At 35.6% G+C, this 27,337-nt stretch overlaps 2 protein-coding genes and 1 pseudogene across 2 annotated transcripts; 1 reads left to right on the forward strand and 2 right to left on the reverse strand.

The window, feature by feature from the left end:
- Positions 1 to 3,833: 3,833 nt before the first annotated feature.
- LOC137744874 (large ribosomal subunit protein eL6-like) lies at positions 3,834 to 5,800 on the reverse strand. Its single transcript, XM_068484683.1, has 4 exons — positions 5,468 to 5,800; positions 5,246 to 5,352; positions 4,387 to 4,568; positions 3,834 to 4,106 (listed from the first exon to the last, which is right to left on the reverse strand). Exons 1-4 carry the CDS (start codon positions 5,722 to 5,724, stop codon positions 3,951 to 3,953), a joined length of 702 nt encoding a protein of 233 aa, XP_068340784.1. The 5' UTR covers positions 5,725 to 5,800; the 3' UTR covers positions 3,834 to 3,950.
- Positions 5,801 to 14,798: 8,998 nt separating this feature from the next.
- LOC137746016 (bZIP transcription factor TGA10-like) lies at positions 14,799 to 23,135 on the reverse strand. The gene is made up of 11 exons (XM_068486063.1): positions 22,765 to 23,135; positions 22,377 to 22,507; positions 21,584 to 21,678; positions 21,256 to 21,402; positions 21,043 to 21,114; positions 20,886 to 20,945; positions 20,619 to 20,696; positions 20,460 to 20,535; positions 20,068 to 20,339; positions 18,545 to 18,784; positions 14,799 to 15,162 (listed from the first exon to the last, which is right to left on the reverse strand). Exons 1-11 carry the CDS (start codon positions 23,046 to 23,048, stop codon positions 15,007 to 15,009), a joined length of 1,611 nt encoding a protein of 536 aa, XP_068342164.1. The 5' UTR covers positions 23,049 to 23,135; the 3' UTR covers positions 14,799 to 15,006.
- Positions 23,136 to 26,121: 2,986 nt separating this feature from the next.
- Positions 26,122 to 26,967, forward strand: LOC137744516 (protein ALP1-like; annotated as a pseudogene).
- The last annotated feature ends 370 nt before the right edge of the window (positions 26,968 to 27,337 follow it).

A 27,337-nucleotide genomic window follows, 5' to 3' on the forward strand; every position in this document is an offset into this window, starting at 1 on the left:
TCTTTAACACGAAATGGCTATTGAGGCCAGCAAAGTATGCGATAGCAACATCAAACTGATAATTATGTAACGTTTTAGTAGTCAACAACCAAAATATTAGACTTTCAGCTAAATATTAGAAACCATGAATTGTATTTATCCAAATCTTATAATTTTTTAGAGAAGTTTTATTTATGCTTGAGAGTGTAAACAATTTTTTGATTCGTTTGCGGTAATCTAATAGTAACAAACCGAAATGTCAAGTGTTGTAAAAAGTTTGTTCTTATAAAAATCTAGATTTTTAGATGCTCACGAGCGTAATAATATGTTACACTAACTTCAGTTAAAAACAGAAATCCAAGGCAACAGCAAACGGCCATTAAAAATTTTGGGCCAACAAATTCAAAAATCACCACCTGCATATAACTAAACCGGCTTTGCTTTTGAATTCGAAGTTAACGGCTATAAACTAATACGCGGAGTCTCAAGTCTAAACCCGCCCTTTGCTTCCTTCATTAAGTCGTCATCTACCTCTCATTCACTCTCCGACGTCAAATCTCCTCTCTCTCCCTCTCTCTCTCTCTCTCACATCAAATTTCAAGTTTCAAGCGATCGATCAATGGCGTTTCAGCGTTCCTCGTTCTCATTCCGAACATCGGACTTCTGGGTCTCTGTGAAGCTGCAGGGATTCCACGCCCCGCCGGACCCTAAGGCCCAATTCGTCGGCGAGCTTTCTCTCCGTCAGGACCAGATTCATCAAAAGCGCTTCCATACCCATGTTCTCGATGAATTCCCACTCGGTCCCGACCGGTACGCCACGCTTCGTTTTGCTGCCCGCCAACTCGTACACTCAGAATTGCACGCCCACTTCCGCTCTCTCTCCTCTTCCCTCAGCCTCGATCCTTCCATCTACGAGGCGTTAGCACCCTATATCAAATCTATGGCCTTGAAACTTGCAAATCGTAATGGCTCGCTGGGATTCATCATGGTGGCTCAACTTGAAATCCTGTCTGTTGATTATGTCGACGACCTGTTCGATGATTTGTCTGACTCAATGGGTTTACTTGCAATTGGTAGTAGCAATGGAGGTTCGACCTCGTCATCGTTCTCATTGGATTTTGTGGTTGAGAAATTGGGGGCGGAGAGAATTTTGGAAAGGGGTGATGGCGACTTGGGTACTTGCAGTATATGTTTGGAGGAACTGTCGGACGGGAAAGGGAGTGAGCTCATTCGGATGCCGTGCTCTCACGTCTATCACCCATCTTGCATCCTTCGCTGGTTCAACATGGAGAAGAAGACGTGCCCCAACTGCCGATGTCAATTCCATGCCCAGTGAGTGACCCAGTTTTGTTGCCGCTTTGTCAAATCCAAGTTTGTGGTTATTAGTAGTGTAGTTACTCATCAATTCTTTAGTACTCATTGATTCCTTTTTGATAAGTTTCTTTATGTGTTCTCAACTTTGTAAATCCTTTGTACAACAAAAAATCGTAGAAATTTAAATAGATTTTCCGTCCGTGCTTACAATTTACATAGAGACCGGTTTTCATTTACTATTTATTTGTTACGATAGGTGTCTGTTTGTTTTAGCTTTATCTCTGCTCGTGTTTTCCTTGTGGAATTCTAGTCCGTCCTATTATACAATTTCTTTTTCTTGAGTAAAGATTTCATTTTTCCTTTGTTTTCAGAAAGAAGGGGAAACAGGTTTTTTGTTTTTCGTATAAAAACTGAAGAAGTAGAAACTGTGCACTTATAAAAAGGAGGAGGAATGCAATATACATGATTTAATCTTGATCGTTTGTCATGATATATTATTATATTGATATGTTTATGTATGAATACTCTTTTCGATTAAATATGTTAAACATTTTTGCCGACTTCTGATGGACTCCCAAGGTGTTTTTAGGAGTACCATTTTAGTTGATTAATCTTATTCTCTAGTCGTATATGAATGTATTATTGCAATAGATCTTCACCCACTTTGAACGCTGAGCTGGAACTAGCATTGCTAAATCAATTTCAATTGGTCTGACCAGCTAAAATTTGTACCCAGAGATCTTCCGGTAGAAAGAAAGCATGATACTATGGCTGGTTCTGGTTTTGAAAAAGCGGAGGACTGAAAGAAGACTTAATAAAGGTAAGGAAATTGTTACCTGATTTGCGGTCAAAGCAGCTTCTTGTAATTATTATTTTTTGTTTCCTTTGTAGTTTTCTCCTGGAAATTTGATCTCATAAAGAATAATTTTGTAAAGGTTCATTTCTTCCTGAAGCATAGAGAAGAACATCCTTCAGATGTTGGGTTTCGACTTACCTCATGGATCTTAGGTCTTTGTGTTCTAGCTGTGTTGTCATTATCATGACAGCAAAGACGGTCTTCCTTGTACAAGAACCCTCATTGATACTCGAACTTCTTCTGGTAAGGAAATTTCTAGTCTATAGCTTTGGTTAGATGTCACTTCTTAAATGCCTTCAACCACACACGAATGTTGAACATATTTTGTATTCGGAAGATATCAATGCCATATGGTTCCCCATCCAATATGGTGTTTTCCATGTTTTTTCGTATGTTTGTGGTGCTTTGATGCTATTACCAATTCACAAGTTCTCTTTGACAGATTCTCAAAGAATTTCCTTTGCTGCTAAGCTATCACCTATCAGTATTAGCTCTCCCCCAAGAGAAACCAACTTCTGCCAGCAGAACTAAAAATGACTCGAGAATTGGCAAGGTAAGAATCCGCTTATCAACCCTGGAATGGATCGCTTTTGTTTATTAAATGCAGATATGTGTAAAATACATTCAATAAAAAATCTGACCATCATACAGTAATAGTACTAAGTAGTAATACTAAAACCAGCCCCCGAAAAGTGAACTACTAACCAAATTTCCTAAGTTAAGTAGGGGCCATCACATTTGTCTAACTTTTTAAAGGTTTCCGAGTGTTTGGGGGCATGATGCAGAGTAAGGCGAGTGTTTTTAAGCTATATTAAAATAAGATCTCTTATTTACAAGTGAAGAGAAATATCATTAGACTGTAATACAAAGTGGTAGGTGGTTATTATTAATTATATTGTTATCATCATGAGGATTGAACCCCTTTTATCCTTCATTTTGTGAAAATAAAAGTTAATTTATGTTGTTAGGGCCTTCCTCTTAAACCCCGCCTCTCAAGTCCGAAACCTGCAAAAGAGATGACACCATATCAATTGACTAACATCGATGTGTACAACATTGTGAGATCCAGACCTGAAATGGTATAATCATACCCAATTAGTGTGTTTGCCAAAGTGCCTGTGATGCCCACGTCAGAAAGTGTGAGAGAAAAACTAAAAAGTCGGGAAGAGAGTTTCTAAATAATAGAATTCGTGATTATCAATTTCCTTATTTGACTTGGCTATTTATAGTGAAATTTTTTCCGTAAGTCGTCTGCTAGCAGGAGAAGGCAGACCGACGAGCATAGCAGTCTTCCTACTGGTGGAGAAATATTCCTTTTTAACAGATGCCTGGCAGAGAGCATCAAGATGTCGCTCACTTGGTCTTGGACTCGGTAATGCAAGAGCTAATCGCTTATAAATATGGAGTCGGGAAGGAAAGTACTTGACCTTGTTTGATACTCAGTAGAGCATTCCTAAGTTGTATACGTTCTTGTCCGATTTCAGACTTTCATAGTTATCGTCCGTCGATTCTTTATTTGTTATGATCAATTCCGGTATCTGAAACTCTGTATATAGTTACTTTGCGATCATAATTTATTCACGATTGAAGCGGATTAAATTTGTTTTTGCGAAATAATACCTGTTTGTGTGCAAAGAAATCGAAGAAATTTGCCGATTTCTAATGATCCAGTGAAAAATCAAAATGACCCAAACAATATCTTTGATATGCCAGTAAAATGAAAATACAGAGTACGCTGATAATCTGAAAGAAACAAGTCGAAGAGCACAAAATGATCCTAAATAGTATATGAGATAATGGCCTAAAAGACAAGCTCATGAGGCTTCATGCCTGCCTTCAGAGAGAACCTCGCCGCTAAGTATGTCTTCAAGTCTGGGACAGCCTCAATGGACTTTATCAATGATGCATCCACACTCTTCTGTTCATCTTTCCTTCCTTGTGGGAGCACACTCTTTTCCTACAATTTGTTGTTTGGAAAAATATTAAGAGACAACATAAAATATTGCAATGGAATCAGGCACGGTGAACATTATTCTCCAACAGTTTACAAATCGACAATCTGTATAATCTTATCCTTTCATCTCAGGGTATTCCGTTGCATGATAAAAATAATATGCAATATTAGAAGACTGCGACTGCACTGCCACATCGAACTACTTTAAAGTCCATGAAGACAATAGCAATAATGGAAGAGAAGCATGAATTTGTTATGTAAATGAAGAAACAACAAATCTTACCTCCTTCTCGGCCTCAAAAAACTCTCCCTCGCCCTTCTTCTTCTTCTTTTCAACTTCCTTTGCAAAATATTTGTCATCAAACTTTTCTACATTCACCCCAGAAATGTCAACCTTGGTGGAAGTGCCAATCACATAAGACTGATTAACGCGTCTCAAAGGAACACCATTAATTTTAAAGGGCCCTGCGATGGAATAAAATCAACACTCATGTTAGAAAGAAACTTAACAAGTTTCGTGAAGAAGCATGCAAAAACTGGAAATACACATTCAATCGTGAGGAATCATGATTGAATGATGCAAGGTGCAGAGATCACATTCTCGAGAAATACACATCTACATGAATTAGAGAAAGTAACCATGTAAATTAGGTATCAGATGACACTACGCAAATTGACACTCTTTCCCCCCAATTCTCTCTTTCATGCATCAATCATCGTCCAAAAACAACTTTGCTGTGTGATACAGCTTCAGAAGAACAAATCTAACACCACATCACTCACAGTACAAACTACCCTATTTGAACATACCCCACTACAAAATATCCTGTTCAATGGGAGAGGAGCATTCTCCCAAGTGCATAAGCAGGGGGCGGTTTTGCAATATTTTACAACGAAGGCAACCTTCTTTTCTGCACCAAATTTGACTGGTGCCGCTACAAATCAAGGTTGTTGGCATTTGGCCGAAATAGTATGGATTTATCAAACTTGTTAATCAGAAAATGAAAAAAAAAAAAAGATATTACTTCTAACATAAAATAAAAAATAACAGTAAGAATACAACCATTCAGCTAAAACCGAAAAGAACTCGAAACATAAACACAACAGGAAGTGTTTGCATGTAAAACGGAAGTAAATCTCACCAGTAACAAGAAGCAACCCAGATGGAAGCTGCTTAAGAAAAACAACTCTCTTGCCCTTAAACCTCCCAGCCAATATAATCAACACCGTCCCTGGTGTAATACTTGCCCTGCATTCAATCAACCATGTCACAAAAATAAAAATAAAAATTAACCAATAAATTAAACCCATTTCCTTTTCTTTTTTTAATTTAAAAAATAAATAAAAATTTGAGAAAATGGAACCTGAGCTTGGTAGGTTTGGGCTTGCGTTTGTTGACGAGTGGCTTCTTGACGTCGTCAGCGGGGTAAAACTTCGGGGGCTTCTCGGGCGCGGTCTCGGCCGCCGGCTTCGGGTCATGGCATGGGAAAACGCCGCCGTTTTTGGCCTTGATAGCCCAGAGACCACGCTTGTGGTACATTTTGGACCTCGAGAACTTACCTACCCCACGAACCAGATCTGGGTTTCGGGTCTTTCGAGGGTTTCTTGCTTTTGCAGCCATCGCGACTCTCGCAGTGTTTCTGTCTGAAACCTATGGCTTGCGATTTGGGAGAGAGAGAGTGCGGTTGAAGTAAAACCCTAACGGCGGTTTAAACATTTAATTAAATTATTTTTTTCATTGGCCTCATCGGGAAAAAGCGGGCTCTTTATCAATCTGGCAAGGCCCAAGCGTTGCCAACCTTTTGCCATCTGATTGGGTCCGATCGACTTAGAAAATCTCCAAATGAGATGTCAAATTTTAAACGTAAAATTTGAATTTGACAGCTTATTTAGGATTTTGAAATCTTTTAAAAAAATTTTCTTCATCCGATATGTCAAATTAAATATTATTTTATTACACTAAAACACAATTCACATATCCACAATCATCAACCTAAAACAACGCTAAACCAATTTGGGCCAAAATCCGGTCCAAACCGGATCTCAATTGCTCTATTAAAGTAGCAAACGATGACGACGAAGAAAAAATCTGGTAAAGTAGCAGACGATGATGACGAAGACAATCAAAACAACAACAAAAAAGGCGATGATGATACGGCGAAGGCGAGTTGGCTCAGCAGGTCGAGCGAGTTGTGGGAATTGGGTGGCAAGTCGAAGCGGGAGGGAAAAAGAGTACGTGGTGGCACGGCAACGTCGAGGCAGCAGAATAGCGACATGCAGAGCTCGACGAGCTTGTCGAAGAGGAAACAACGTCGTGGTAGATGACAGCTTGGGGAAAGAGTGAGAGGGGTAGGAGATAAAAAGAATAAAAAGAATTTTGAAGGTATTGTCAAATTTGACAACAATCCCCTTGCTGCCAATCTATGTCATCGCCACATAAGATTGACATATTGGTTGGAGAATATTATTGTGGTTTTTTTTTTTACTGTTATAGCTTATGTGGATATTTTGACATTTCCTGGACATGTTCTTAGCATTTTCAATGAAAATGTAAATTGTAAAATTTAAATTATAATTGATGGATGATGCAGTCATTTCAAGTTTTAGAGCTTTGGGAGTATTTTTGCTCACCATCATTTAGTGTGATGTATGCTTATCACCTTATTTATCACCGTTAGATGAGTTTAAATTTCAAGATTCGTGTAGTGGATATGCACAAATCTTAAAATTTAAATTCACCTAACGATGATAAATAGAATGGTGAGCATACACAACACCAAAGGATGGTGAGAAAAAATGCACTCATTTAAAAGAGAGGTCAAAACTGTCACATAGACATTCAATAGTATAAAATGGCAAAAAACTTTCTCCAACCAAGCATTCAGTTTCTTATGCAAAATTGAGTCATTTGAAGGAAAAGCCTTCTGGCATCAAAATTGACAGCTAATGTCAATTGATTTAATATATTTTTTTTTTATCGGGGTGACACAATTCATAATAAATGTTGTATGTTTCAAATATTTGTTTGTTTGGACCACAAAGAGATTAAAAAAAATTATAGGACATTTTTATTTAACTTATCGAGCGTAGCAAAAAATTGTATGTAAACGTGAAATTGCGACAAAAGCCATCAAATATCATTTTGATGTTTTACATTTGACATCTTCTTGGACATGCTTTATGTCAAATTTAGTGTTTTTCCAATTAAATTGTCAAATATACATTTTTTATTAGTATAGAGCCTTAAAAGAGTGTATTTATTTAAAAAATTGTTGAAATAAAATTTTTATTGGCTGAAATGCTAGTGGAATAAGGGAATTACTATTAAACGAATCAAAAAATAAAATTGATGTTGCCCTTTTATTGATGTCAAATTTGACTCTTAATCACAAAGGTTTCAAATTCAATCAACAAGTAACATTTCAGTTAGAAACTTTGAAGGATTTTTTATGTCCAATATGCACTTAGAATTTGACATCCCCTTTAAAGATACTTTTAAATTCAAACATTAGGACGACCATATGTAATTTTTTCTCTCTCAAATATTTTTCTTTAGTCATTTAATAGAAGTATTACGTCTTTAAAAGTGCGAGTAAACTGATGGTGGTTCATGGCATCTGAGAAGACTAACAGACAGACTTGACCATCGCGGATTAAAATGTATACAATTCGAGGGTCTGCCAAATAGAAAACTTCGAAGGAGCAAGGCTAGGACGTTGAACATAACTCTCGTACCTATCAATCGGTTACTTACCATTTATAACACAATATGTTTTAAAATGTGATATATGTGGAAGATGCATTTGAAGTTATTCTTAGCATTTATGTCATTTTCTAGGGTCATAAGTAGAAGAATTAGGACCATGAGCCCGTCAAATAATTTTGCAAAAATTATAACCAACCGAAAAGAGACGCATGAATATTTGAATGGATAATGCACTCCAACTGGATTTTATCAATAAATAGATCAAGTCGATAACAAATTCATACAAGAATACAGGGCAATATATTATAATGTACTATTACCTCTAGCAGAATTTGCATCCATAAATTGTTGCTTTTATTGAAAATTCTAAAAAAATACTCAACACGTGCTTTAAAATCTAAGTGAAGAACGCTCATTTCATCCAAAATCTTCCTTCCACCTATTGTTTTTATTTTCTTTTTTTGAGTTTTCTTTGAACAACAAAAGTGGATACGCCAAAAAGGAGGAAGACCAACAACGATCAATCCTCAAAGATCGAACGCAACAGCAGCCATGGCACATTGTTGTGATATAGCAATACTAGGACTAGCGTGACCTAGCTAGAGCTCGACCCACTAGGCCACAACGCACCACAAACCCACCAGGCTGCGATGCACCAAGTATAGGGTTGCGCCAACCCCAGGACCAACGACCTAAGATTTGGCACATCACGAATCGCGACCTGCTTCCAACATCCACACGCCCAGTGAACGAGTTTGTTTGGGCCCTCTTAGTTCCACCCCCTTCTAATGGATTGTGTCATGTTATGTTATGCCTTATTTAAATGGGTTGTGTCCATACTGGTGCTTATGTCGGACAATTCTTTTGACACTTAAGGATGGAAAGAATCAGTTAGTACCAAACATGTCACTCACGAGATTTAACTTTAAAAACTTCTCACTTATAAGTAAAAAGTAATATCAATAGACCATAGGGCATTCAATGTGTGGTGTTAAGGCCTCCTAGTTGGCATAATTTTGCATTTCGAACTATGCTTCACAACATTCCAACATTTGTGCTTTGTGAATGATTTGTTGTTGTTATGAAGATTGAACCACATTTGTGCTTGTAGTTGTTGAAAAAATAATTGTGAGACAAAATAATTGTAATTGTTGAAAAAAAAAAAAAAAAAAAACCTAAAGGTCCAAATAATAACATTTAATTACATTTGAAATTTATGAAGATTTTTGTATTTCAACTCTTGCCTTGAATCTTCTCGACAAATTTTGTATGAATCTTCTTCCACATTTGTTGCACCATCTTCTCATTTTCTGTGATAGGGTCATGGGTATCATGCACCCAACCCTTAAGCAAAGCAATGTCTTCTGCATTGACCAAATTGGCTTCTCACTCTGTTTTTTGGGAAAAAAAATTGGAAAGTGGAAAATAAATATACAAGATTGGAGTAAAAAAAAAAAAAAATGTGCAACGTGTCTCAACAGTAACATTTTCAATTTTTTTTTCCATTGGAAATTCAACGGCTAATAGCAAGCCACATCAACGAGCCGTTGGGGCTTTGTTGTTAGTCAATTGCAGCAGGGCCCACCCCTACAGCTGTTGTCAGTCTTTCGTCGTTTTGGCACGTGTTACACATGATAGGAATTTTTACCACCTACAAAAGTAAGGATACAAACACTTAAAAATAATTGTAAGAGAACAAGGTAGTTGTAGTATAAACGGCTCAAGCAAGGTTGTTTTCTCAGGGATTGAATGAATAATATGTATTTATACTAATTCTTAGCTAATTATTTGAAAACAAAGATTGGAAAAATACAAACGAATTTAATAAAAGTAATTTAGGAAAAACAACTAGTAACCAATTAAGAATAAATCAAATAAAAAAGAAAGGGTAAATTACACTTTCATACCTCAGGTTTGGGGTCTATTTCAATTCCTTACAACATCTTCAAAACATTTCAATTTCATACCTTAAGTACCATTTTATTTCAAAATAATACATCCGTTACATTTTCCATTCATTGATCCGTTAAGTGTTGACGTGGCTGTCACATTTGTGCCAGGTGGCTATTAAATATGTGCCACATGGCAAAAAGAATAATTTTTTTATTTTTTTTTAAAACCTAGAAAAAAAAAAAAAAAAAAAAAAAAAAAAAAAAACTTGAAAACGCAGAAACCCACCCCACCCCTCTTCTCCCTCTCAAGCCTCCCAACCACCTCCCTCTCCTCCACTCTCTTCACCTCCCCTCCCATCCCACCCCACCCTTAGCAAACCTAACTCCATTCAAACCACCACTAACCAAGCACCAAAAAAAATTAAAATTTGAATACATACCTCATTGCTTGAGCCGACTGACGAACCAACAAGCCCACTCGGCGATGCGTCAGGGAGCACTGAGTCTGGGTTTTTTGGGGGGAGAGGGGGAAGGGTTCAGATCTGGGTATGTTTTGGGGGGGGGGGGGGAGTTTTATGGGTTTGGTTGCAGGTTTTTTTTGGGGTGCCGGGGGGGGGGGTGGGGAAGGGAAGGTTTCTGGGTTTGTTGGGGGGTATGTGGGTTTGTATGCAGGGGTGGGCGGTGGGGGTGGGGATCATTGCTTCTCTTTATTTTCTTTTCTTTTTTTTTTTTTTAAAATCAAGTTTTTTTTTCTCCAGGTTTTTTAAAAAAAATAAAAAATTATTCTTTTTGCCACGTGGCACACATTTGGCAACCACATGGTACAAATGTGGTAGTCACGTCAGCACTTAACGGATCAATGGATGGAAAATGTAATGGATGTATTATTTTGAAATAAAATAGTACTTAAGGCATGAAATTGAAATGTTTTGAAGATGTTGTAAGGAATTGAAATAGACCCCAAACCTGAGATGGTAAAGTGTAATTTACCCAAAAGAAAAGGTTTTGAGAAATAAATTTTGAAAAGCACTAGGGTTCTGCCGTCCCTTTAACAATATTACGTAGTTTTACTAATTACTTATGAATTACACATGCAACTTTGAAGGTTAGGTTTTCCTAATGCATATTCTACTCGTGGTATTCAAGTTAGAACGTATATCAAACATGCAATATGTCCGTGATATTCAGATCAAATATAAACATGCATGACTCATTATGCTTTGTGAAAACCTTTTGAAAAACTATGCAACCCCTAAGACGTGATATTCGCCCTAGGTGAAATAAAAACTATCAACCACAAGAAGCAATACTCAATCCCTCGTTGGTATTCCGACTGAATTGCATCGGATAACTTATCTAAACATCATAATGGTAACTAAGCATTAAGATATATAGACAATTTAAAGCACAATGATTAATAATTCAAAGCATGCATGCATAATATCATAAGCAATTAAATAAAAACTACATATTCATGCTAAAGCTCAAGGCATCACCCTAGCAAAATAAAATTAGTTACGAACAACCATAAAACAAAAGGAATATTATTAAAATAGAAAAATGATAGAAAACACCTTGAAAATAAACTTCAAAAACTCTCTAGAGTAGTGCGTGAGTTGCCCCCTAGGGCTAGCCCAAAAAGGCTTATTTATACTACTCTAAATAAAATCCTCCTGATAAAAGGTTTCAGAATAAAAGGAAAACTAATGAAAATGACTTGAAAACTTTGAGTTTTAACGATAAGGACAAAATAAAGAGTAAAGTGTATAGTACCAGGATTGACTTTTTACTGTAAAAATATAGTTTTTCATTGAAGTGAACAGTACCAGGAGTTTTTTGTTAAAGTTCCCTAGAATAAAACTAGGAAACCTAGTAAATTGAAATAAAATAAGAAACATAATCCTAAATTAACTCGGTAAATTCACCCAAAAATCTGCATAGCCACGTTTTGGACCCAAATCAGCTCCAAAACTGGTCCAAAATAGCTGGATTTAAAGCTTAGACCATTTTGAACACTTCTCCATAAGGCCACAAACCCATCACAGGTCATCTTAGGCTCCAAAAATGCAGTTTAAGCCCATAAACGTCATTTTCCAATAACCCACACTGCTCCTTTATTAAATAGCCAGAAAATAACCGTATGGTAGAAAATCCCAAATTTTGACACAAACAAGTTAAGAGACATACGAACATCCTCCAATTTGAATCACTCTAAAATTTGTCTGTTTGATCACGTTTTTCTCTAGATGAAATCGAATATCCTATATTGAGAATATAAAGTAAATTATCGAGATTCTACTAAAATAATTACCAAATTATACTAAGAATATGGTAAAATATATAATATAATATTGACTCGTCAACACACATCTAATAGAAGAAAAAAAAAAAAAAAAACGTGGCTAGCGCTAGCTTGCCCGCTGGCACAAGGCCGAGCTTGTCTTGCTCAGGCTTTTGAATGGGCAGTGGCCACCACTTGCCCTTATCAATTTAAATAGGTGAAGATGGATTTTTGGGTTGGAGGACATTTTTTTGGGTCCTTGCTCTTGCCTTCTACCAACCGATGAATATGCTCTCACTAGAACACAACAGCTCATCTACCACGACAATTCTACCATGGACTTTATGTGCGCGTGATAAAAAATAAATATTTATCACGCGCTTCGTGAGGACGTTGTGGATAATAATATTTTATAACGAGCAAATAATGACCCGTTATAATAAAATAATCTAATACCCCGAACTTAATCAACATATTGTAAAAATATTAAACCACCACGGGCCTTCAACGTGGTATATAGTTCGTAACCACTCTGGATTTTTTTTATCTACCACGATCATTATTACACACATTATTAAAAAAAATTAAGAAAGCGGGATTACAAATTTCCCAAAATTTGAAACCTACGAAACTTACTAATATTCCTGCTCTTCTCAAAATTTAAGTGAAATCCTTCTCAATTCCTATTTCTTGTGGCTTCCTCTTTATTCTCTGGGCAGAATCCCACCTACCATTGGCGACTTGAAAACTCCCCACCGGTTCTTAGCCATCTACAGGTTTTGCTATTCACCCTTTCCCTCTCATTTACCCCTTGTTCTTTCTTCCCCTTCGTACTTGTTCTGGGAAGATTCCTTTTCTCTTTCTCTTTCTCTTTCTAACTTCTGATTTTCAATTTTTTCTTGAGAAAACTGCAATAATGGTGAGCTTCTCAGCCCTCTGAGTTTTTACTTAACAATCTTCGTCAACCTGCTAGTATCGCTCTAAATCTCCCTGCTAGTGCCCCAACTGTTGTCGTCATGAGCCTCTACTTCATTGGCTTCATCACCGCTCTTCATGTGTTTGGCAAGCTGTACCCCCACTGATCTAGTGGCGGAACTTGAGGTCTGGGTCCTGGTTCAGATCGGGTTCGGATTCGGAGCTTAATTGATAATTCAATGATACAAATGCTTTGTTTTCGCTATGCTATGTAAATTATCTCAGGGTTGATATTATTAGGGTTTCAATTTTGTTTAAAGTTTGAATCTTGGATTGTGTTTGGATCAAAATCGCGTAATAAATATTTAACCTTTCGTTATTTTGCTTTCTGAATTTTGATATGGTATTGAATGATTGAGAATTTGATGATCCAAAAGTTTTGAATTTGTTAAAATTTTAGAGATTAAAAGGAAAGCAGAATTGTGTAAACTTGGGAGATTCATAGTTACATAATAAACTAAGTAGACGTTTGCTAATAAGAATTAGAATTGAAAAAAGGGCATCCAAAGAAAAATGGATTAAAGCTTTTAGAAAATAAATAGGATTGGCTTTGCAATACATTGGCTACTGATGTATGTTTAGAAAAACTTGCCCTTGATCCATTTTGGGGTGAAATCTTGACAAATGTAAAGATAAGAATTGATGAATGATCAACAAAATGTGAAGAGCTTGATTGTAGCCAACATAACTAAGCTTCTTTCCTGCCCATGATTGGGACTTTGATTAGAAGGTATTATTTAGAGGGTTTCATAAGGTTGTTACAGAATGAATGCCTATTTCTGTTAATATCTTTATTAGAAGGAATGCATAAGTTTGAACTGGGGCTGACTTTATCCACAGGGTTCAGCATTTGATACCTGTTTGCTTTCTAAGATATGTATTTTTTCTTGCTTTATCTCAAAGGTGGTTGGTGGTTCTAATTCATGAGGTCCATAACTCCAATGTCAGCTATTACATCAACAGGAAATTACAAATTTGAAGTGTGTACATGGGTGGGCAACTGCAAATTTGAAAGGAATTTGATTGGAGGTGTTCAAGGAAAACTAAAGTCTTCTAAGTGACAATTTCCTTGTAAATGGAGGCGTATTTCATAATTGATAGATGGTTTCATATTTCTTAGGACATCACATTGGTTTTATAGGTGATTTTGTTGTAGTTTAGTGTAATGCTTGTAATTCTTTTTAAACATGTAATAATTTAAAATTTTATTGTATTATAGTAAATTTGCAATTTTGTGGGTTTTTTTATATATTGTTTTTTTGTCAAAAAAAAATATATATATATATATTTTTTAATTAAATAGTTTTTTTTCAGAATTTTTTTTTATAATAGGCATTAGCCGTGGTTAATTAATGGTCCACAACGGTTTTAGCGTGTGGTGTTAGATTAAAATTTACTACGGGCGAAGTCCGTGATTATTATTAATTGACAATGCGCTTTAGTCGTGGCAAAAATCTAAACTTTTTACCACATCCTTAATACTAATGGGCAGTGTGTTTGTGGTGAATTTCGATCTACAACGGACATCCACCGTGGTAGATGACCTTTTTTCTTCATCCGGCCAGCAACACTAAGGCCACCTGGACGTTTTGAGTTTCAAGTTTCAACACCCTCGGCTTCTCTTCTGTGTCTACTTCACACGAACTCATCAAAACATAAGCACCAACCAGACCATCTTCCATTCCAGTCGTCGAATGTACGATTTTCTTAATTAATTCTTTTCTTTTCTTCTTGCCCCTATTTTCTTGGTCAGCATTGGCTGCTAATATAACCATATCCCCTCTGAATTAATTTCCATACACAAGAAAAATTAACAAGATCTATGAGGGAGAGAGAGAGAGTAAATTCTACAACTGCTTGGAGTTTAGTATATTTTTAATTATATATCTATACATCTCTCTAGTTAGCTAGGAAAGAGGTAAAGCGATGTCATATCATATTAAGATGACATTAGTCGATTAAACTGTAACTAATTAACAGAGAAGAGAGACATGCATTGGAGCTAGCCATTACAGTTGATGTGAATTGGGTAGCTTCGAATATTCTAATTTATGACTGATCTTGTCGAGGACGAGCCATCCAAAGAGAGCTGAGAGCTCGGAGACGATGGAAGTACTCAGCAATTGCCAGCAAACACCTCGCTGCTTGACGGGTCGTCAGAATTTGTTGAAGCCGGTGAATCGTCTGCTGCCTCAGATTATCAGCCTGTAAGTTTCACTTAAATTATTAGATCAACATAAACATCAGATATATTGTTAACTACATTGAAAATGGTACTATTAAGCTATCCAATTGCAGTTGATGAATGTTTAGAAGGAAGTGAAAGCTTGTATATCTTCTGAGTTGCAAAAAATTACAGAAAAAGAGAGAGCTTAAATTTTTTACCAAAAAAAATAACGATCTCTACACACCAACTCTTGTAAAACCTTTCATTCCAACGTTCAATTATAAACCAATTTCTACCACACATATTTTAGTACTCCCCTTCAATCTCAACTTGGGTAACTAAGCTTGAGATTGAAACTGTGCTTAACAAGACTATGAACTCTCATGGACAGAGGACTATGAAGAGTGCTGCATTATGTCATACAAATTGCTTGTCGCAACGTATTTGAATAAATAAATACATATTATACATGGTACAAGAATATCAACCTAGACTAGATGAGATTACATCTCATATCTTTACCTAAGCAGAAAAGTTTGACTTTGTGATATACAATATATAAGAGTGATTGTCGACTTTGTTAATTAGCTAAAGCATAAAAAAAGTCATTAGTTAGGAAGTTAATGAAGTATGGGATGAGATCATTGGTCCGCCCGCAGCCGGGGGGAAGGTGTTAAGCTAAATAATTTTAGTCAATATCAGCATGTTAAGATGTCAATTACTAATTGGCTACATGAATCTTGAAGAAGTGGTTAATATGCCCCAACCATAATAGTTACTCTCTTAATCTACCTATGATTAGATTGGTGAATATAAGAATATATATGATCTTAATTTATTTATTTATTTTGTTTGGAAGATTATTGAAAACCAATAAAATGATTCAAGCTCATATCACTGTTAAAAATATAGGACCTTAATTTGATTTTCAAAAAGGTGAGCCATTTCAATTGAATTGAACTTCGCTACCTGCTCAAACATTACTCTCATTTGTATGAGATTATTTTATGACATTTGGAGGGATTTTTTCTCTCTACTAAAAACCCTAATATATGTACGTGTGTGTTGGCTAGCTATGTACAAGAGCCTATTATGGTTATCTCTAGAACAATCGGTCAAAAGGAAGTTATGGTTAAGGGACTAAGCTGGCTTGCAAGTCAAACGGTTAGGTCGATGATATCATACAAAGATATGGGTCTACGGATCTTAGTGGACACCAGCATATTATGGATTATTGCCACGTAACCAGATTTGATGGTTCAAAAATGCAGAGAAAATCAATGGCTACTAATTTTCTAATCTAGTTCGATCCTTGATCTTGGTCTCTCACTTGCTAGCCCTTTCATTTTATACTTCTATAGTTTGGTTGGAATAAGAGGGTTGGTCGACCTTGGTCCTTGGTCTCTCCCTTGCTTAGATTATGCTTTGCAAGTTGACAGGACGTTTTTTTTTTCTTTTGTTGTTGGAGTATATGTGTACCAGTACACTGCACACTAGTTGTCTATGCTCCAACAAAAAAAAAAAAACTATTTCTTTACCCAAAGTTACACATAAAAATGCTATATTTGTTGGGCAACATCATGTTATCTTCATCAGACAATCGGCCTACAATTTTTTCAGAATTTTTACGCAAATAGTATGAAAGCAAGCTAATGCGGTTAGTCCATGAGGTGATTGAGTGGTAGGGTGATGAATATAACTAGATTAGATCCAAATTCAAAATTGTCCAAAAAATATTATATGGTTCATATTTTGAAAAGAAAAAAAAATAGTACATGAAAACAAAATATTTTACCCAACGCTATTAACACACAAAATATAGCACATCATTAGTTATGCACCTTTCTAGATCCGAGACAGATCCAGGATTTAAAATTGGGGTGGGCTGAACTTTGAAGCAAAATGTGATTAGTGTGAAAGGAATATGTCAGAATTTTGGCAGTAACTTGTGAATCACAACAACCAGTAAATAAAATTCAAGACTGAAACTCAAATTGCTAATTTCAATCCTTTCAATCCCTAAATATCTAATAAATCAATCAAATCAGAAATTCATACTTCGTACTGGAGCAATTAAATAACAAGATTAAAACATTACAGAGAAACTGAGGAAATAAAGAAGAAAGAAGAGGCACAATCCAAAGGCAAAAGGCTAATGATAACGCCTGGACTAGAAGAAGAAGAAATAGTAGGAGAAGAATGATCAGTAGAAGAAAATAAGGAAGAAATAATGAGGAGGAAGAAAAAGAAGGCACGTACGACAAGGGGGACTGGAAGATGATTCGGGAAGAAGATAATTGGATAATGGGGTGGGCTGGTTGGGTTGTAACTAGGTAATAGTTGTTGGACGAAGATTACTGGATAAGAGGTGTTCACTTATGTTAGAGAAGTCATTAGTGACCTAATCATTTTTGCTGATATGTGTTCTTTTGCAGATATACGTTGCATTAAATATGTCGTACGTTCTAACTTTTGAACTTAATGGTATGGGCTAGTTTTATTGGAAACCTAAGGAGACGTATGTCCCTTTCAAGAAATAATACATCAGAAAGAAGCATGCAGATAAATAGATTCCATGTATCCACCAGCCACCTCATGAGAGTGAGATATGGAGTGGTTCGTGGTGTTGGGGTAGGTTTCCAACCAAAATCATTGAAGGTCCCCCATTCATAAGATCATTTGTAGGGTACCATAGTCAAGAGCGAACGGATACAACTTCATGCCTCATCAACATGCAATTAAGAAAATAATCTATAATATAGTTTCAATTAGTGTTTTAAAAGTTTCCGCCTATTGCTATCTAAGCCCCGTTGAGGCACTAGGCGGCTGACCACTGTCATGATTAATCCTTAGAACCGCCTAGGCCGCCTAAATCGCGATTCTCACTTAGATAGAAAATAAATAACTATTTTGCATTTTATTTGTTCAGTAAACTGTAAGAGAGTTGTTGAATACTTGGATAAACACTCATTAAATGCGTGTTCCTCATGTTGAAAATATGGTCTAATACTTTATAACTTATATATCATTTATTTTGCAACTTATGTATTCCAATACAATTTTATATTTTTTTAAAGTATAAGTAGACATTTATTTTTATATCATATAATAAATCTAATTAGAATTGAAAGAAAACCATCTAGGCCCCACCTAGACCCATGCCTAGACGTCTAGACACTAGATCCTAATTTTCTGCCTCCCGACTAGTGCCTAACACCTTTTAAAACTTTAATTCTAATTAGATGTAAACAATTAGTGCAGTGATTGGCTAGTAGGAGTACTGATCTCTAATTTTTTTTTTTTTCGATATTTGTCAGAGTATATATCGATAATATATTAGAAACTGTAAATTAATACTTGATACCAAATTTTGAGGATAAAAGAAATTGTATGTAGGTGGGTAGTCATTCATATATGTACCTGCCTAACGAAGCCCTCGAGGGTGGAGAGCTTGTTCATGGCTATAGCCATATGTCCCATGTAGTTGGCCATGTTGGGAGGGCAGCTCAATGAATCAGAGGTTATGGTCTCTGAGAGAGACTGATTGAGAGCTTCAAGACCTTGAGAGAGAGCTTCTTCAGTCTCCTGTGTGGATTGTTGTAACCCACAAATACCCAATAGTTGCTGATCCGTTAATGGCTCGATTTGATTCAGAATAATCTAATATTCATCAAGAACAACAGCAAATTAAAATCAATAATCAAAGTCAGTTGTGTTTTGAACACTGAAAGAAATTACACTGAAGATCCTTTATGGATCCTAATTATAATCAACGTCAATTATCTTTCACAGATAATTTGATTTATTGACATTATACTAAATTAATATTATGCATGCAAATAGGCAAATACCAAACTTTCTTGGTTCTGATTTTTTTTTTTTTTTTTTTTTTTTGCTTAATTATTTGCTAGAAACCAAAAAGAAAGATGAAGATAGAAACAAAAGTTTTGTATATATATCCATCAAAGAGAGAAAAAATAAAAGAGAGGAAGAAGACACCCGTATAACTCTCTTTCCCGGATCAATTTTTCAGAGAACAAAAATTGCAGTAACAGACATGACTTTTGGGGAATGACACCTAACTCTACCCTTTAGTAGAAACACCTTCACGTTACCTTTCGTCATTCACAATATTCACGCAATGAGAATTGAGATGGATCCATATTCTTTGCCACTGCAACCGACAAGTACTTTGATGTACATGTACCCATGCATATATCTTACTTCAAATTTTGATCACGATATATGCTCCTCGTACTACAGTATCATATCTCCTTCACATCTTTCCTCAGTATTATCTTTTCCCAAACCTCTCCAAACAAATGGGTGAGGAATTCTTACTAACATAGGAACATGTATAATCTTTTTGTTTTCTTACAGCGGAGGGTTTCGAATACTAGATCTGCTAACACATGAACATTCATAACTAAACAAATTCTCGTAATTAACCTTGTTTCATTTTTGTGTAATTAGAGTTAATTTGCTGTGTAGCTAGTTAAGCATAGAATTACTCAAGTTTTCTTTTTTACATTCCAGGTAATTGAACATAGACCGACCTATCGTGATCGTTAATTACCTATTACCCTAGACACCCTTACCACTTAAGCTAACCCTAATTAAGGGTTTAAAAATCTGGGTTTTCAATATGGTACTGCTGCATCCATGATCTAACCTAAGAGGAAGGTTTTCAATCTGGGTTTCCAATATGGTAGAAACAATAATTTTTTCCTCAAACTAGTTGTGTAACCTAATTCAAGTAGATAAAATCTGGTTGTGTCCTTTTGTCATTTTCTTGTCACACATTTACTGTTGTACTTCTTTCATGAATTTGAAAATTTTACGAAAAGGAAATAATATATATAGTTCCTATGGAATAACAACGAATTAATGAGAAAGATATGTATTTGTAAGTTTCTGGGGTTAATGAGCTAGGAATATCAAACCTTGATAACGTCAGAGGGCCGAAATCCACCCATCCACATAAAGCAACGTTCAGCCGGACTCTTCCACATACCAGAAACAATATGAAACACATCGGTCTTGGCAACCATGCCTTTGAGGTTCAGCACTTCTTCATAATGTGCCAAGCAGTTGTCCACAAAAAGCCGCAGCTCATTCTCCGGCAAATGCTCTTGCACTGCGGCTCGGAGCTCGCACATGAGACGATGGTGCTCCTCCAGCCACCTTGCATACTCCATGTCGAAAACAGCAGCATCTGGTAATGAAATAATAAGGAAAGAAAGATGGAGATGGGTTTTAATTAGGGTTTTATACTGACCTAGAGATGCAGAACTTAAGAGAGAAAGTGAAAATGGAACAAATATTATTTTATTACCCGAGCTAATGTTGTTGATACCAACAGGAAGGTTTTGTTGCTCTCCTCCTACAAGTCCTCCTCCAAAGAACATACCCTATAAAATCAAAACCCAAGTCTTAAAGAAATGTTTAGGAAACCAATTCACTAAAAAATTGCTAGTTAGTAGAGTAAACTCACTTGAGATCTAGCTCTTTGCAGTTCTTGTTCCAGTTGAGTTAGCTTAATCCTACTTGTCTCTAACTGCTGAACATATGCCTGGAAAAAAGAAAAAGGTTTAAGAATTAGATTAAGATCATTAAACTTTTAGAAAAACCTAGGTTAACTGTTAATTTGTAATGGAAAAGTGTAAAAAAAAAAAATAAAAAAAAAAAAAGAAAACAAAAAGAAGAAAAAAAAAAAAAAGGAAAAGTTTAATGACAAGCAAAATTGCTACGGGTTGAGTACCTTTTTCCTAAGCCTGCTTTTTCTGGCTGCTTCTCTATTCTGAGCAAGCCTTCTCAGAGTCTGGAAAGGAATAATCACACCAAACGTTGGAAATTATTGTTGTAGAGAAGAAATAGGAAGTGAAAATATTTTATTGTAAAAAGTGAACTCAAGTCACCTTAGGGTCCGGCGTTTTGGGTCCTTCTTGCTCTGAACTTGATGTAGTTGGTCCCTTGCGGTTACCCTCACGCTGCCAAAACATTCAAAGAAACACACGTACAACAAAATAAACAAAGTCATTATAATTTCACTTAATTTAAAGAAACTATTTCTCGTTAAAAATTTCATATATAGATGGTAAATAATTGATTAAATTGTCCATGATCCTTACCTTGATAGCTTTGGCAGCTTGTTGAGGAGGTCCAGAAGGAGGAGGAGGGGCAGTAGAATCATTGCGTGGGTTGGCCAACTCCATGGACGGCAATGATGGTCTCTTTGAACCACTACTTGAAGAAGAAACTAATCCCGTTCCAGCTGCCTATATTACCAAACCCAAACGAAACCATTTTACAACTATAATTCAATACTTCAATGTGCTAATAATAAGCTTTATATAAAATAAAATAAAATAAAATAGCTTTATAACCAACCAGAAACGCCCTAAAATACTTAGTAGTATATATATTATCTACAATTCAATAACGGTTAGAGTAAGATACTTGGGTTGTTGATGGCTCTACATGCATCGGCTGAGATGGGAAAATATTCAAAGTTGGAGGCCTCATTCCAGATGACGAGTTATTTTGATGAGGATCTGCACACAAAAATTAAGTAATTCTCAAAACTATAAAAATCGTATATATATTTGTAAGTAGAAATTGGTCAATATTCATGTGTATTAGACAAAATAGAGAGAGGAAGAATTAACCGAGGGAGCTCTAGAATACTATTAAAGGAGGAATTCCAGATGAACTTGGAATTTGAATTGGTCATGATACATTTTTCTCAGGACATGTGGGAATATATTCTAGCGAGGAAGTCATGATCAGAGGGTTTGCTGCATGTATGTCAGGTTCCAACCAAGCTCCAAAGAAGAAGAAACAAAAAATAAAAAATAAAAAAGGAGAGACAGGTGGTTTTTCATGGAAATTTGTGAATTTCCATTTTTCCTTCGTGTATATTTTCTCTGTGGATCCGGTCAAAGAAAGTACTGAAGAGAGAGAGAGAGAGAGAGAGAGAGAGAGAGGGAGAGAGAGAGGGAAATAGTTTTGTTGAACACGCTTTCCCTGTGACCCATACAAAATCTCTTCTCCATTTCCGACCCAGAAAGGACTGAAGACGACTAAGAGGGAAAAATATATTCCCTTGTGATGGTTCTCTCTTTGTTTCTCTACCTCCATATCTTTCTCTCTCAAGGGTAAGAGAGAATCATGCAGCTAGAGTGAGAGAGAGAGAGAGAGAGAGAGAGAGAGAGAGAGAGAGAAGGGGAAATGAAACGACAGAGGTGCTTACGTCGTTGGTCTTGATGATGAACTTGATTAACTGAAGGGTTGTGATGGTCCTGTGACTGTCCATCAAGGTAGAGAAAAAGAGCTTGATCTAATTCCCCCAAATCATAAGCAGCTCCACCGTCTTTGCTTGATCTGGTGATCATATATACAAAGATGAAAAATCAATGGTATTAGGAATAATCACCTGCTAAAACACATCTTAGACAAAACGCTAACACAAGAATATCACCAATTAAGTTAAGTAAATATTATATTATGGAAAAAAAAGAATTAAAATAATATTATAAGATGACAAAATGAATGATTTAATTAATCTCTAGCTAGCTAGCTAGGCTTTTTCACTTTGATGATGGTGGTGATGATGATGATGATGATAAATGTATAATTACATGAAGTTCCCAGCAGGAATATTGGAGGATGATGATTGCATCATCCCATATTGAATCTGCTGCTGCTGATGGTGATGATGCTGATCTTGTATTTGATGATGTTGTTGTTGTTGTTGGTGTTCAAGTTGATTGCTGTTTTCTTGAATACTGGAGGCCATGGGAAAAGAAGAAGATGTAGAAGTAGGTGTTGCAGAAGAAGCTAAGAGCTTTGTGTCTAAGAGTTGCTGATCTCTTTTATTTTCTTCTTCTCCTCCTCCAAAATTAAAACCTCTTAGAAGCCCCATTAATGGTAAAACCGCCTTCCGTTTCCTCCTACCAAGAACATCATCCACATGTAGAGAGAGAGAGAGAGAGAGAGAGAGAGAGAGAGAGAGAGAGGAAGGTGGAGAGAGAGAAGTCGGTTGTGAGTTGAAGAGAGCTTGCAAGCTGTGTTGATAATTAAAGAGTGGAACAAAATAATGGAATTCAATGTAAAGAAACAAAAGAGACGAGGCTTTTTTTTTTTTTTTTTTTTCCTTCTCACAGCCCTCTCTCTCTCTCTCTAAGAAGTAGACGACTTTATTTTCTGCTGCAACCAAATATTCAGATAAAGCGGTTCTTCAAATACTCTCTCTCTCTCTCTCTCAAAACCTGAGAAGAGATGGGGGAGAACCACTTTTGTTTATTTTAAATTGGGAAACAGCTTATGGCTTCCTTGTCCAAGTGGACCAAACCACTCCCTATATAGCTTATTCCGTTCAGCCTCATGTGAAATGACCAAACTACCTTGACCATGCCATGCATGTTTTCAACTTTTACTATTCACCTTTTGTTGCAAACACATAGAAGTAGGTCATGGTTAAATTGAAAATATAATTAATTATATACGAATATGTTAATTTTGTTGAACAATTTATGCTTACGAGAAAGTTAAACTTATTCGGGCAAATGATTAGTTATTGTATTTGGACTAAAAGGAAACGTCATTATACATGCTTGACATGTTATCAAGACGATGACCACCTCATATTTCAAAGAGTGAGAGAATATGGATATATATAGATGGTACTTTCCTTTGTTGGAAAATTTGTAAATTTAATTCCTACTTAGCCCACAGATTATACCAAGTCCTAAATGATTCACCAAACAATGTTTTTTTTTTTTATTTTTTTTTTTATTTTTTTATTTTTTTTTATTTTTTTAGGGAATTCATAGTGTAACATTAATAATTGGTTAATGAGTATACCATTCTCAAGTTTTAAGAATGATTCATATGTATCAAACAAAAAATATATATACATATATATATATATATATATATATATATATTTATCGTCTTTGTTATTTATTTTATTTAGGAAAAACTAGCAATAAAACAATTCAGTTTCTCAATAGTTTAATATTTCATTTTTTATTTTCAAATATCTATATATATATATATATATTGTATCACTCAAGCCCTAACCACTAGAGTATATACATAATAATTTCTCCTTTTTTTCCTTCAATTTTTTTTTTAAATGTTAAATTGTATCCGGATAAAATCGAAGTTATATAACCTTTTGTCAGTATCATCTTTTTTCAACGTAACTGAAATCGATGACTTACTGGAACTTTTGTCTGTAATCAGAAAAGAAGAACAAAACAAATTTTAAAAAGGAAACGGAAAGGTGCAGAGAATCATTTTTATTAGACATGCAAGTTATGACTTGTTTGGCAATGCTTTTCGAATGTTAAAATCATTTTTCAAATAATCAAAACCATGGAAATGTTTAGTAGATAGGCTAGCTTAAAAGTGTTATACTAATTATAAAAATATTTTTAGTGTTTTAAGGAGAAACACACCGTCTTCCAGGGGGCTAGATCGTTTGAAAGTGATTTTAAAAAGATTGAAATCACTAGATCGTTTGGAAGTGCTTTTAAAATAATTGAAATCACTTTTGGTGAAAGTGCTTTTGGGTTTGAAAAACATTTGAAGTACACTTTGGAAAAAGCACCAGTTATGTGCTTATCACAAAAAGTACTTCAGATGTTTTTTTTTTTTTTTTTTTTCCAGATTCACTTGCATTTTTACTAAGGGCTAGTTTAGTATTGTTGTGTTATAAAAATAAAAAAAAAACGTGTATTGTGAGAATAAACAGCTGAAAAATAATGTTGTTCAGCGTATAGTAAGCTTTTTTTTTGGAAAAGTGTTTTTAACCAAAAAAAAATAGTGTATGAGTGTTTGTTATACTTTATATGAATTGATGTGAAAATGTTAAATGACTAAAAAAGATATAGTATTTAATATAATACAATAATTGTCCAAGAGAATAATGTAGCAGCAATGATTCTAAAATATGTGGAGGTATACTTGGCATTTGAAAATTTCATTAAATGGGCACTGATGACTATGCTTTAAAAAAAAACTTTTTTTAGAAGCATGGTAGATTATGCTTCTGCTTTTCTATGTTTTTCTACTGTCATTGACAATAGTTTTAAAAATAAAAACATTATTTTTTTTGTTTTACTAAACAGATTTGATCCAAATTGTTTAATAAGCCTTTAGTTTTTAAAGCACCACAATCCCAAACGTTTTTAGTCATTTTAAAATTACTTCTAATCATACTAACAAAGGTGCTTCTTAGATTATCTCCAACCCTGGCCTAAAACCTAAAAATATTTAGCCCAGAAAATTTAGGTTTCAACTCAGAAATAGCTTTTCTACTCCAACCCTTTTGGCCTAAAATTTTAGTCTAGGATTATTAAAGAATGAACTTAGGCTAATTTTTTTTTTCTTAAATTAATTTTTTTAAATAAAATAAAATTATGTAGACTATCGTAATTTAATTTTATGAACATTTTAATCTAAAAATATTTAAATTTCGATAAATATTGAAAAATCACTAAATCGACACATGAAACTCACCAAACTTTCAATTTTTACCAACCGTTCAACTTTTAACAAACTTTCAACTTTCACCAACCATTCAACTTTCATCCTCTATATAAACACAGGTCCAATATCAGTTGATCACACAATCTTTCAACCTTCAATCATCCTCTATATTTACCAATCTTTCAACTTTCAAAGTGTTTTTGTTTCCTAAAAATCCTCAATATCTTATCAATGGGTGATAGAAGAAAGCGCAGTAGGACAATGCTGATGGCATAATACCAAGCAAGGCTTGACATTGAGGATGCTGAAATGATCAACGCCGAAGCTGAATTTGCAAACTCGCTTATGCAATATGAGCACCATGCTGAATCTAGCCATCGTGGCTCTGTGGGCGTTCATTTGTATGGCGTGATAGAGAAGAGTGTCATAACCGAATGATAAAAAATTATTTCATCTAGTGTCCGAGATTTCCTGCTCATGATTTTCGGAGGCGGTTTCGGATGAGGAGAAAGTTTTTTGAAAGCATATTGAACGCAGTTGTCAATCATGACCACTACTTTGCAAGGAAGATAGATGACGTCGGCCGACAAAATCTATCACCTCATCAGAAGCTCATTTCTGCATTTCGGATGCTAGCTAATGGGTGCTCTGTAGACTCAACTAACGAGTATTGCAGACTTGCGGAGAGTACTGCTATTGAGAACTTGAAGTGCTTTTGTCAGGCAATTCAAGTCAAATATGGAGCCACATACCTCTGCAAGCGAAATTGTGAAAACTTGAAGACGCTTCTACAGAAGTCAGACAAAAGAGGCTTCCCTGGCATGATAAGAAGTCTCGATTGTATGCATTGGGAGTGGAAGAATTGTCCTACTGCTTGGGCTGGCCAATTAAAGGGCCATCATAACAAGCCAACCATCGTGCTCGAGGCTGTAGCGTCTTACGACACATAGATTTGGCATGCATTCTTCGGCGCTCTTGGATCAAACAACGATATCAATGTTCTTTGGTCTTCACCTTTGTTCGATGATGTTGTCAATGGATGGGCACCAGAATTTCGGTACAAGGTAAATGGTAATAGGTATAAGCTAGGTTACTACCTAACTGATGGTATTTATCCTAGTTGGTCTACCTTTGTCAAAAGTTTTTCTCATCCCGATAGTGCAAAGAAGAAATTATTTTCGCAAAGGCAAGAATCTTACAGGAAGGATGTGGAAAGAGCGTTCGGGATCCTACAAGCTCGATGGGCCATTGTTAGAGGGTCTGCACGACTTTGGTATACCGAAGACCCCCATTCAATCATGATGACGTGCATAATTTTGCACAACATGATTGTGGAAGATGAGTAAATCGAAATTGAAGAAGATTTAGACGAAGATGTGGATGATGACCAACCAACACATGCAAGAGCTATTGCAAGAGATGTTGAATATCTCGTTAAAACCACATATGAAACCCGATAGGATAGGGTCACATTGAGTGAGTATATGAGATATTTAAATAGAATTCAAGCTCCTCAAGGTCGTGACACATTCTGCAAGGATTTGGTTGAGCATGTATGGTGACGAGAAGGTGAACGTTGATGATGTTGGCTGAGCATTTATGTAATCGTTTTAAGTGTACTATGTTGGTATTTTCTAGTAATAAATTTAAGTGTCTTCTTATGCAAAGTATTTTGTGTAGTACGTTGGATAAATTATTGAATCGAGGTTGAATTAT

This window comes from Pyrus communis, chromosome 9, assembly GCF_963583255.1.
Source record: "Pyrus communis chromosome 9, drPyrComm1.1, whole genome shotgun sequence".
NCBI classification, from domain to species: Eukaryota; Viridiplantae; Streptophyta; class Magnoliopsida; order Rosales; family Rosaceae; genus Pyrus; species Pyrus communis.

Coding starts and splice junctions, on each gene's coding strand:
- LOC137744874 (XM_068484683.1), bottom strand. CDS start 5,724: ATGGCTGCAAAAGCAAGAAACCCTCGAAAGACCCGAAACCCAGATCTG. Junction 5,353..5,467: donor CCCAAACCTACCAAGCTCAG/GTTCCATTTTCT, acceptor GATTGAATGCAG/GGCAAGTATTACACCAGGGA. Junction 4,569..5,245: donor TGGGTTGCTTCTTGTTACTG/GTGAGATTTACT, acceptor ATTCCATCGCAG/GGCCCTTTAAAATTAATGGT.
- LOC137746016 (XM_068486063.1), bottom strand. CDS start 23,048: ATGGGGCTTCTAAGAGGTTTTAATTTTGGAGGAGGAGAAGAAGAAAAT. Junction 21,115..21,255: donor AAGCTGCCAAAGCTATCAAG/GTAAGGATCATG, acceptor ATGTTTTGGCAG/CGTGAGGGTAACCGCAAGGG. Junction 20,697..20,885: donor AAAGCAGGCTTAGGAAAAAG/GTACTCAACCCG, acceptor TCTTTTTTCCAG/GCATATGTTCAGCAGTTAGA.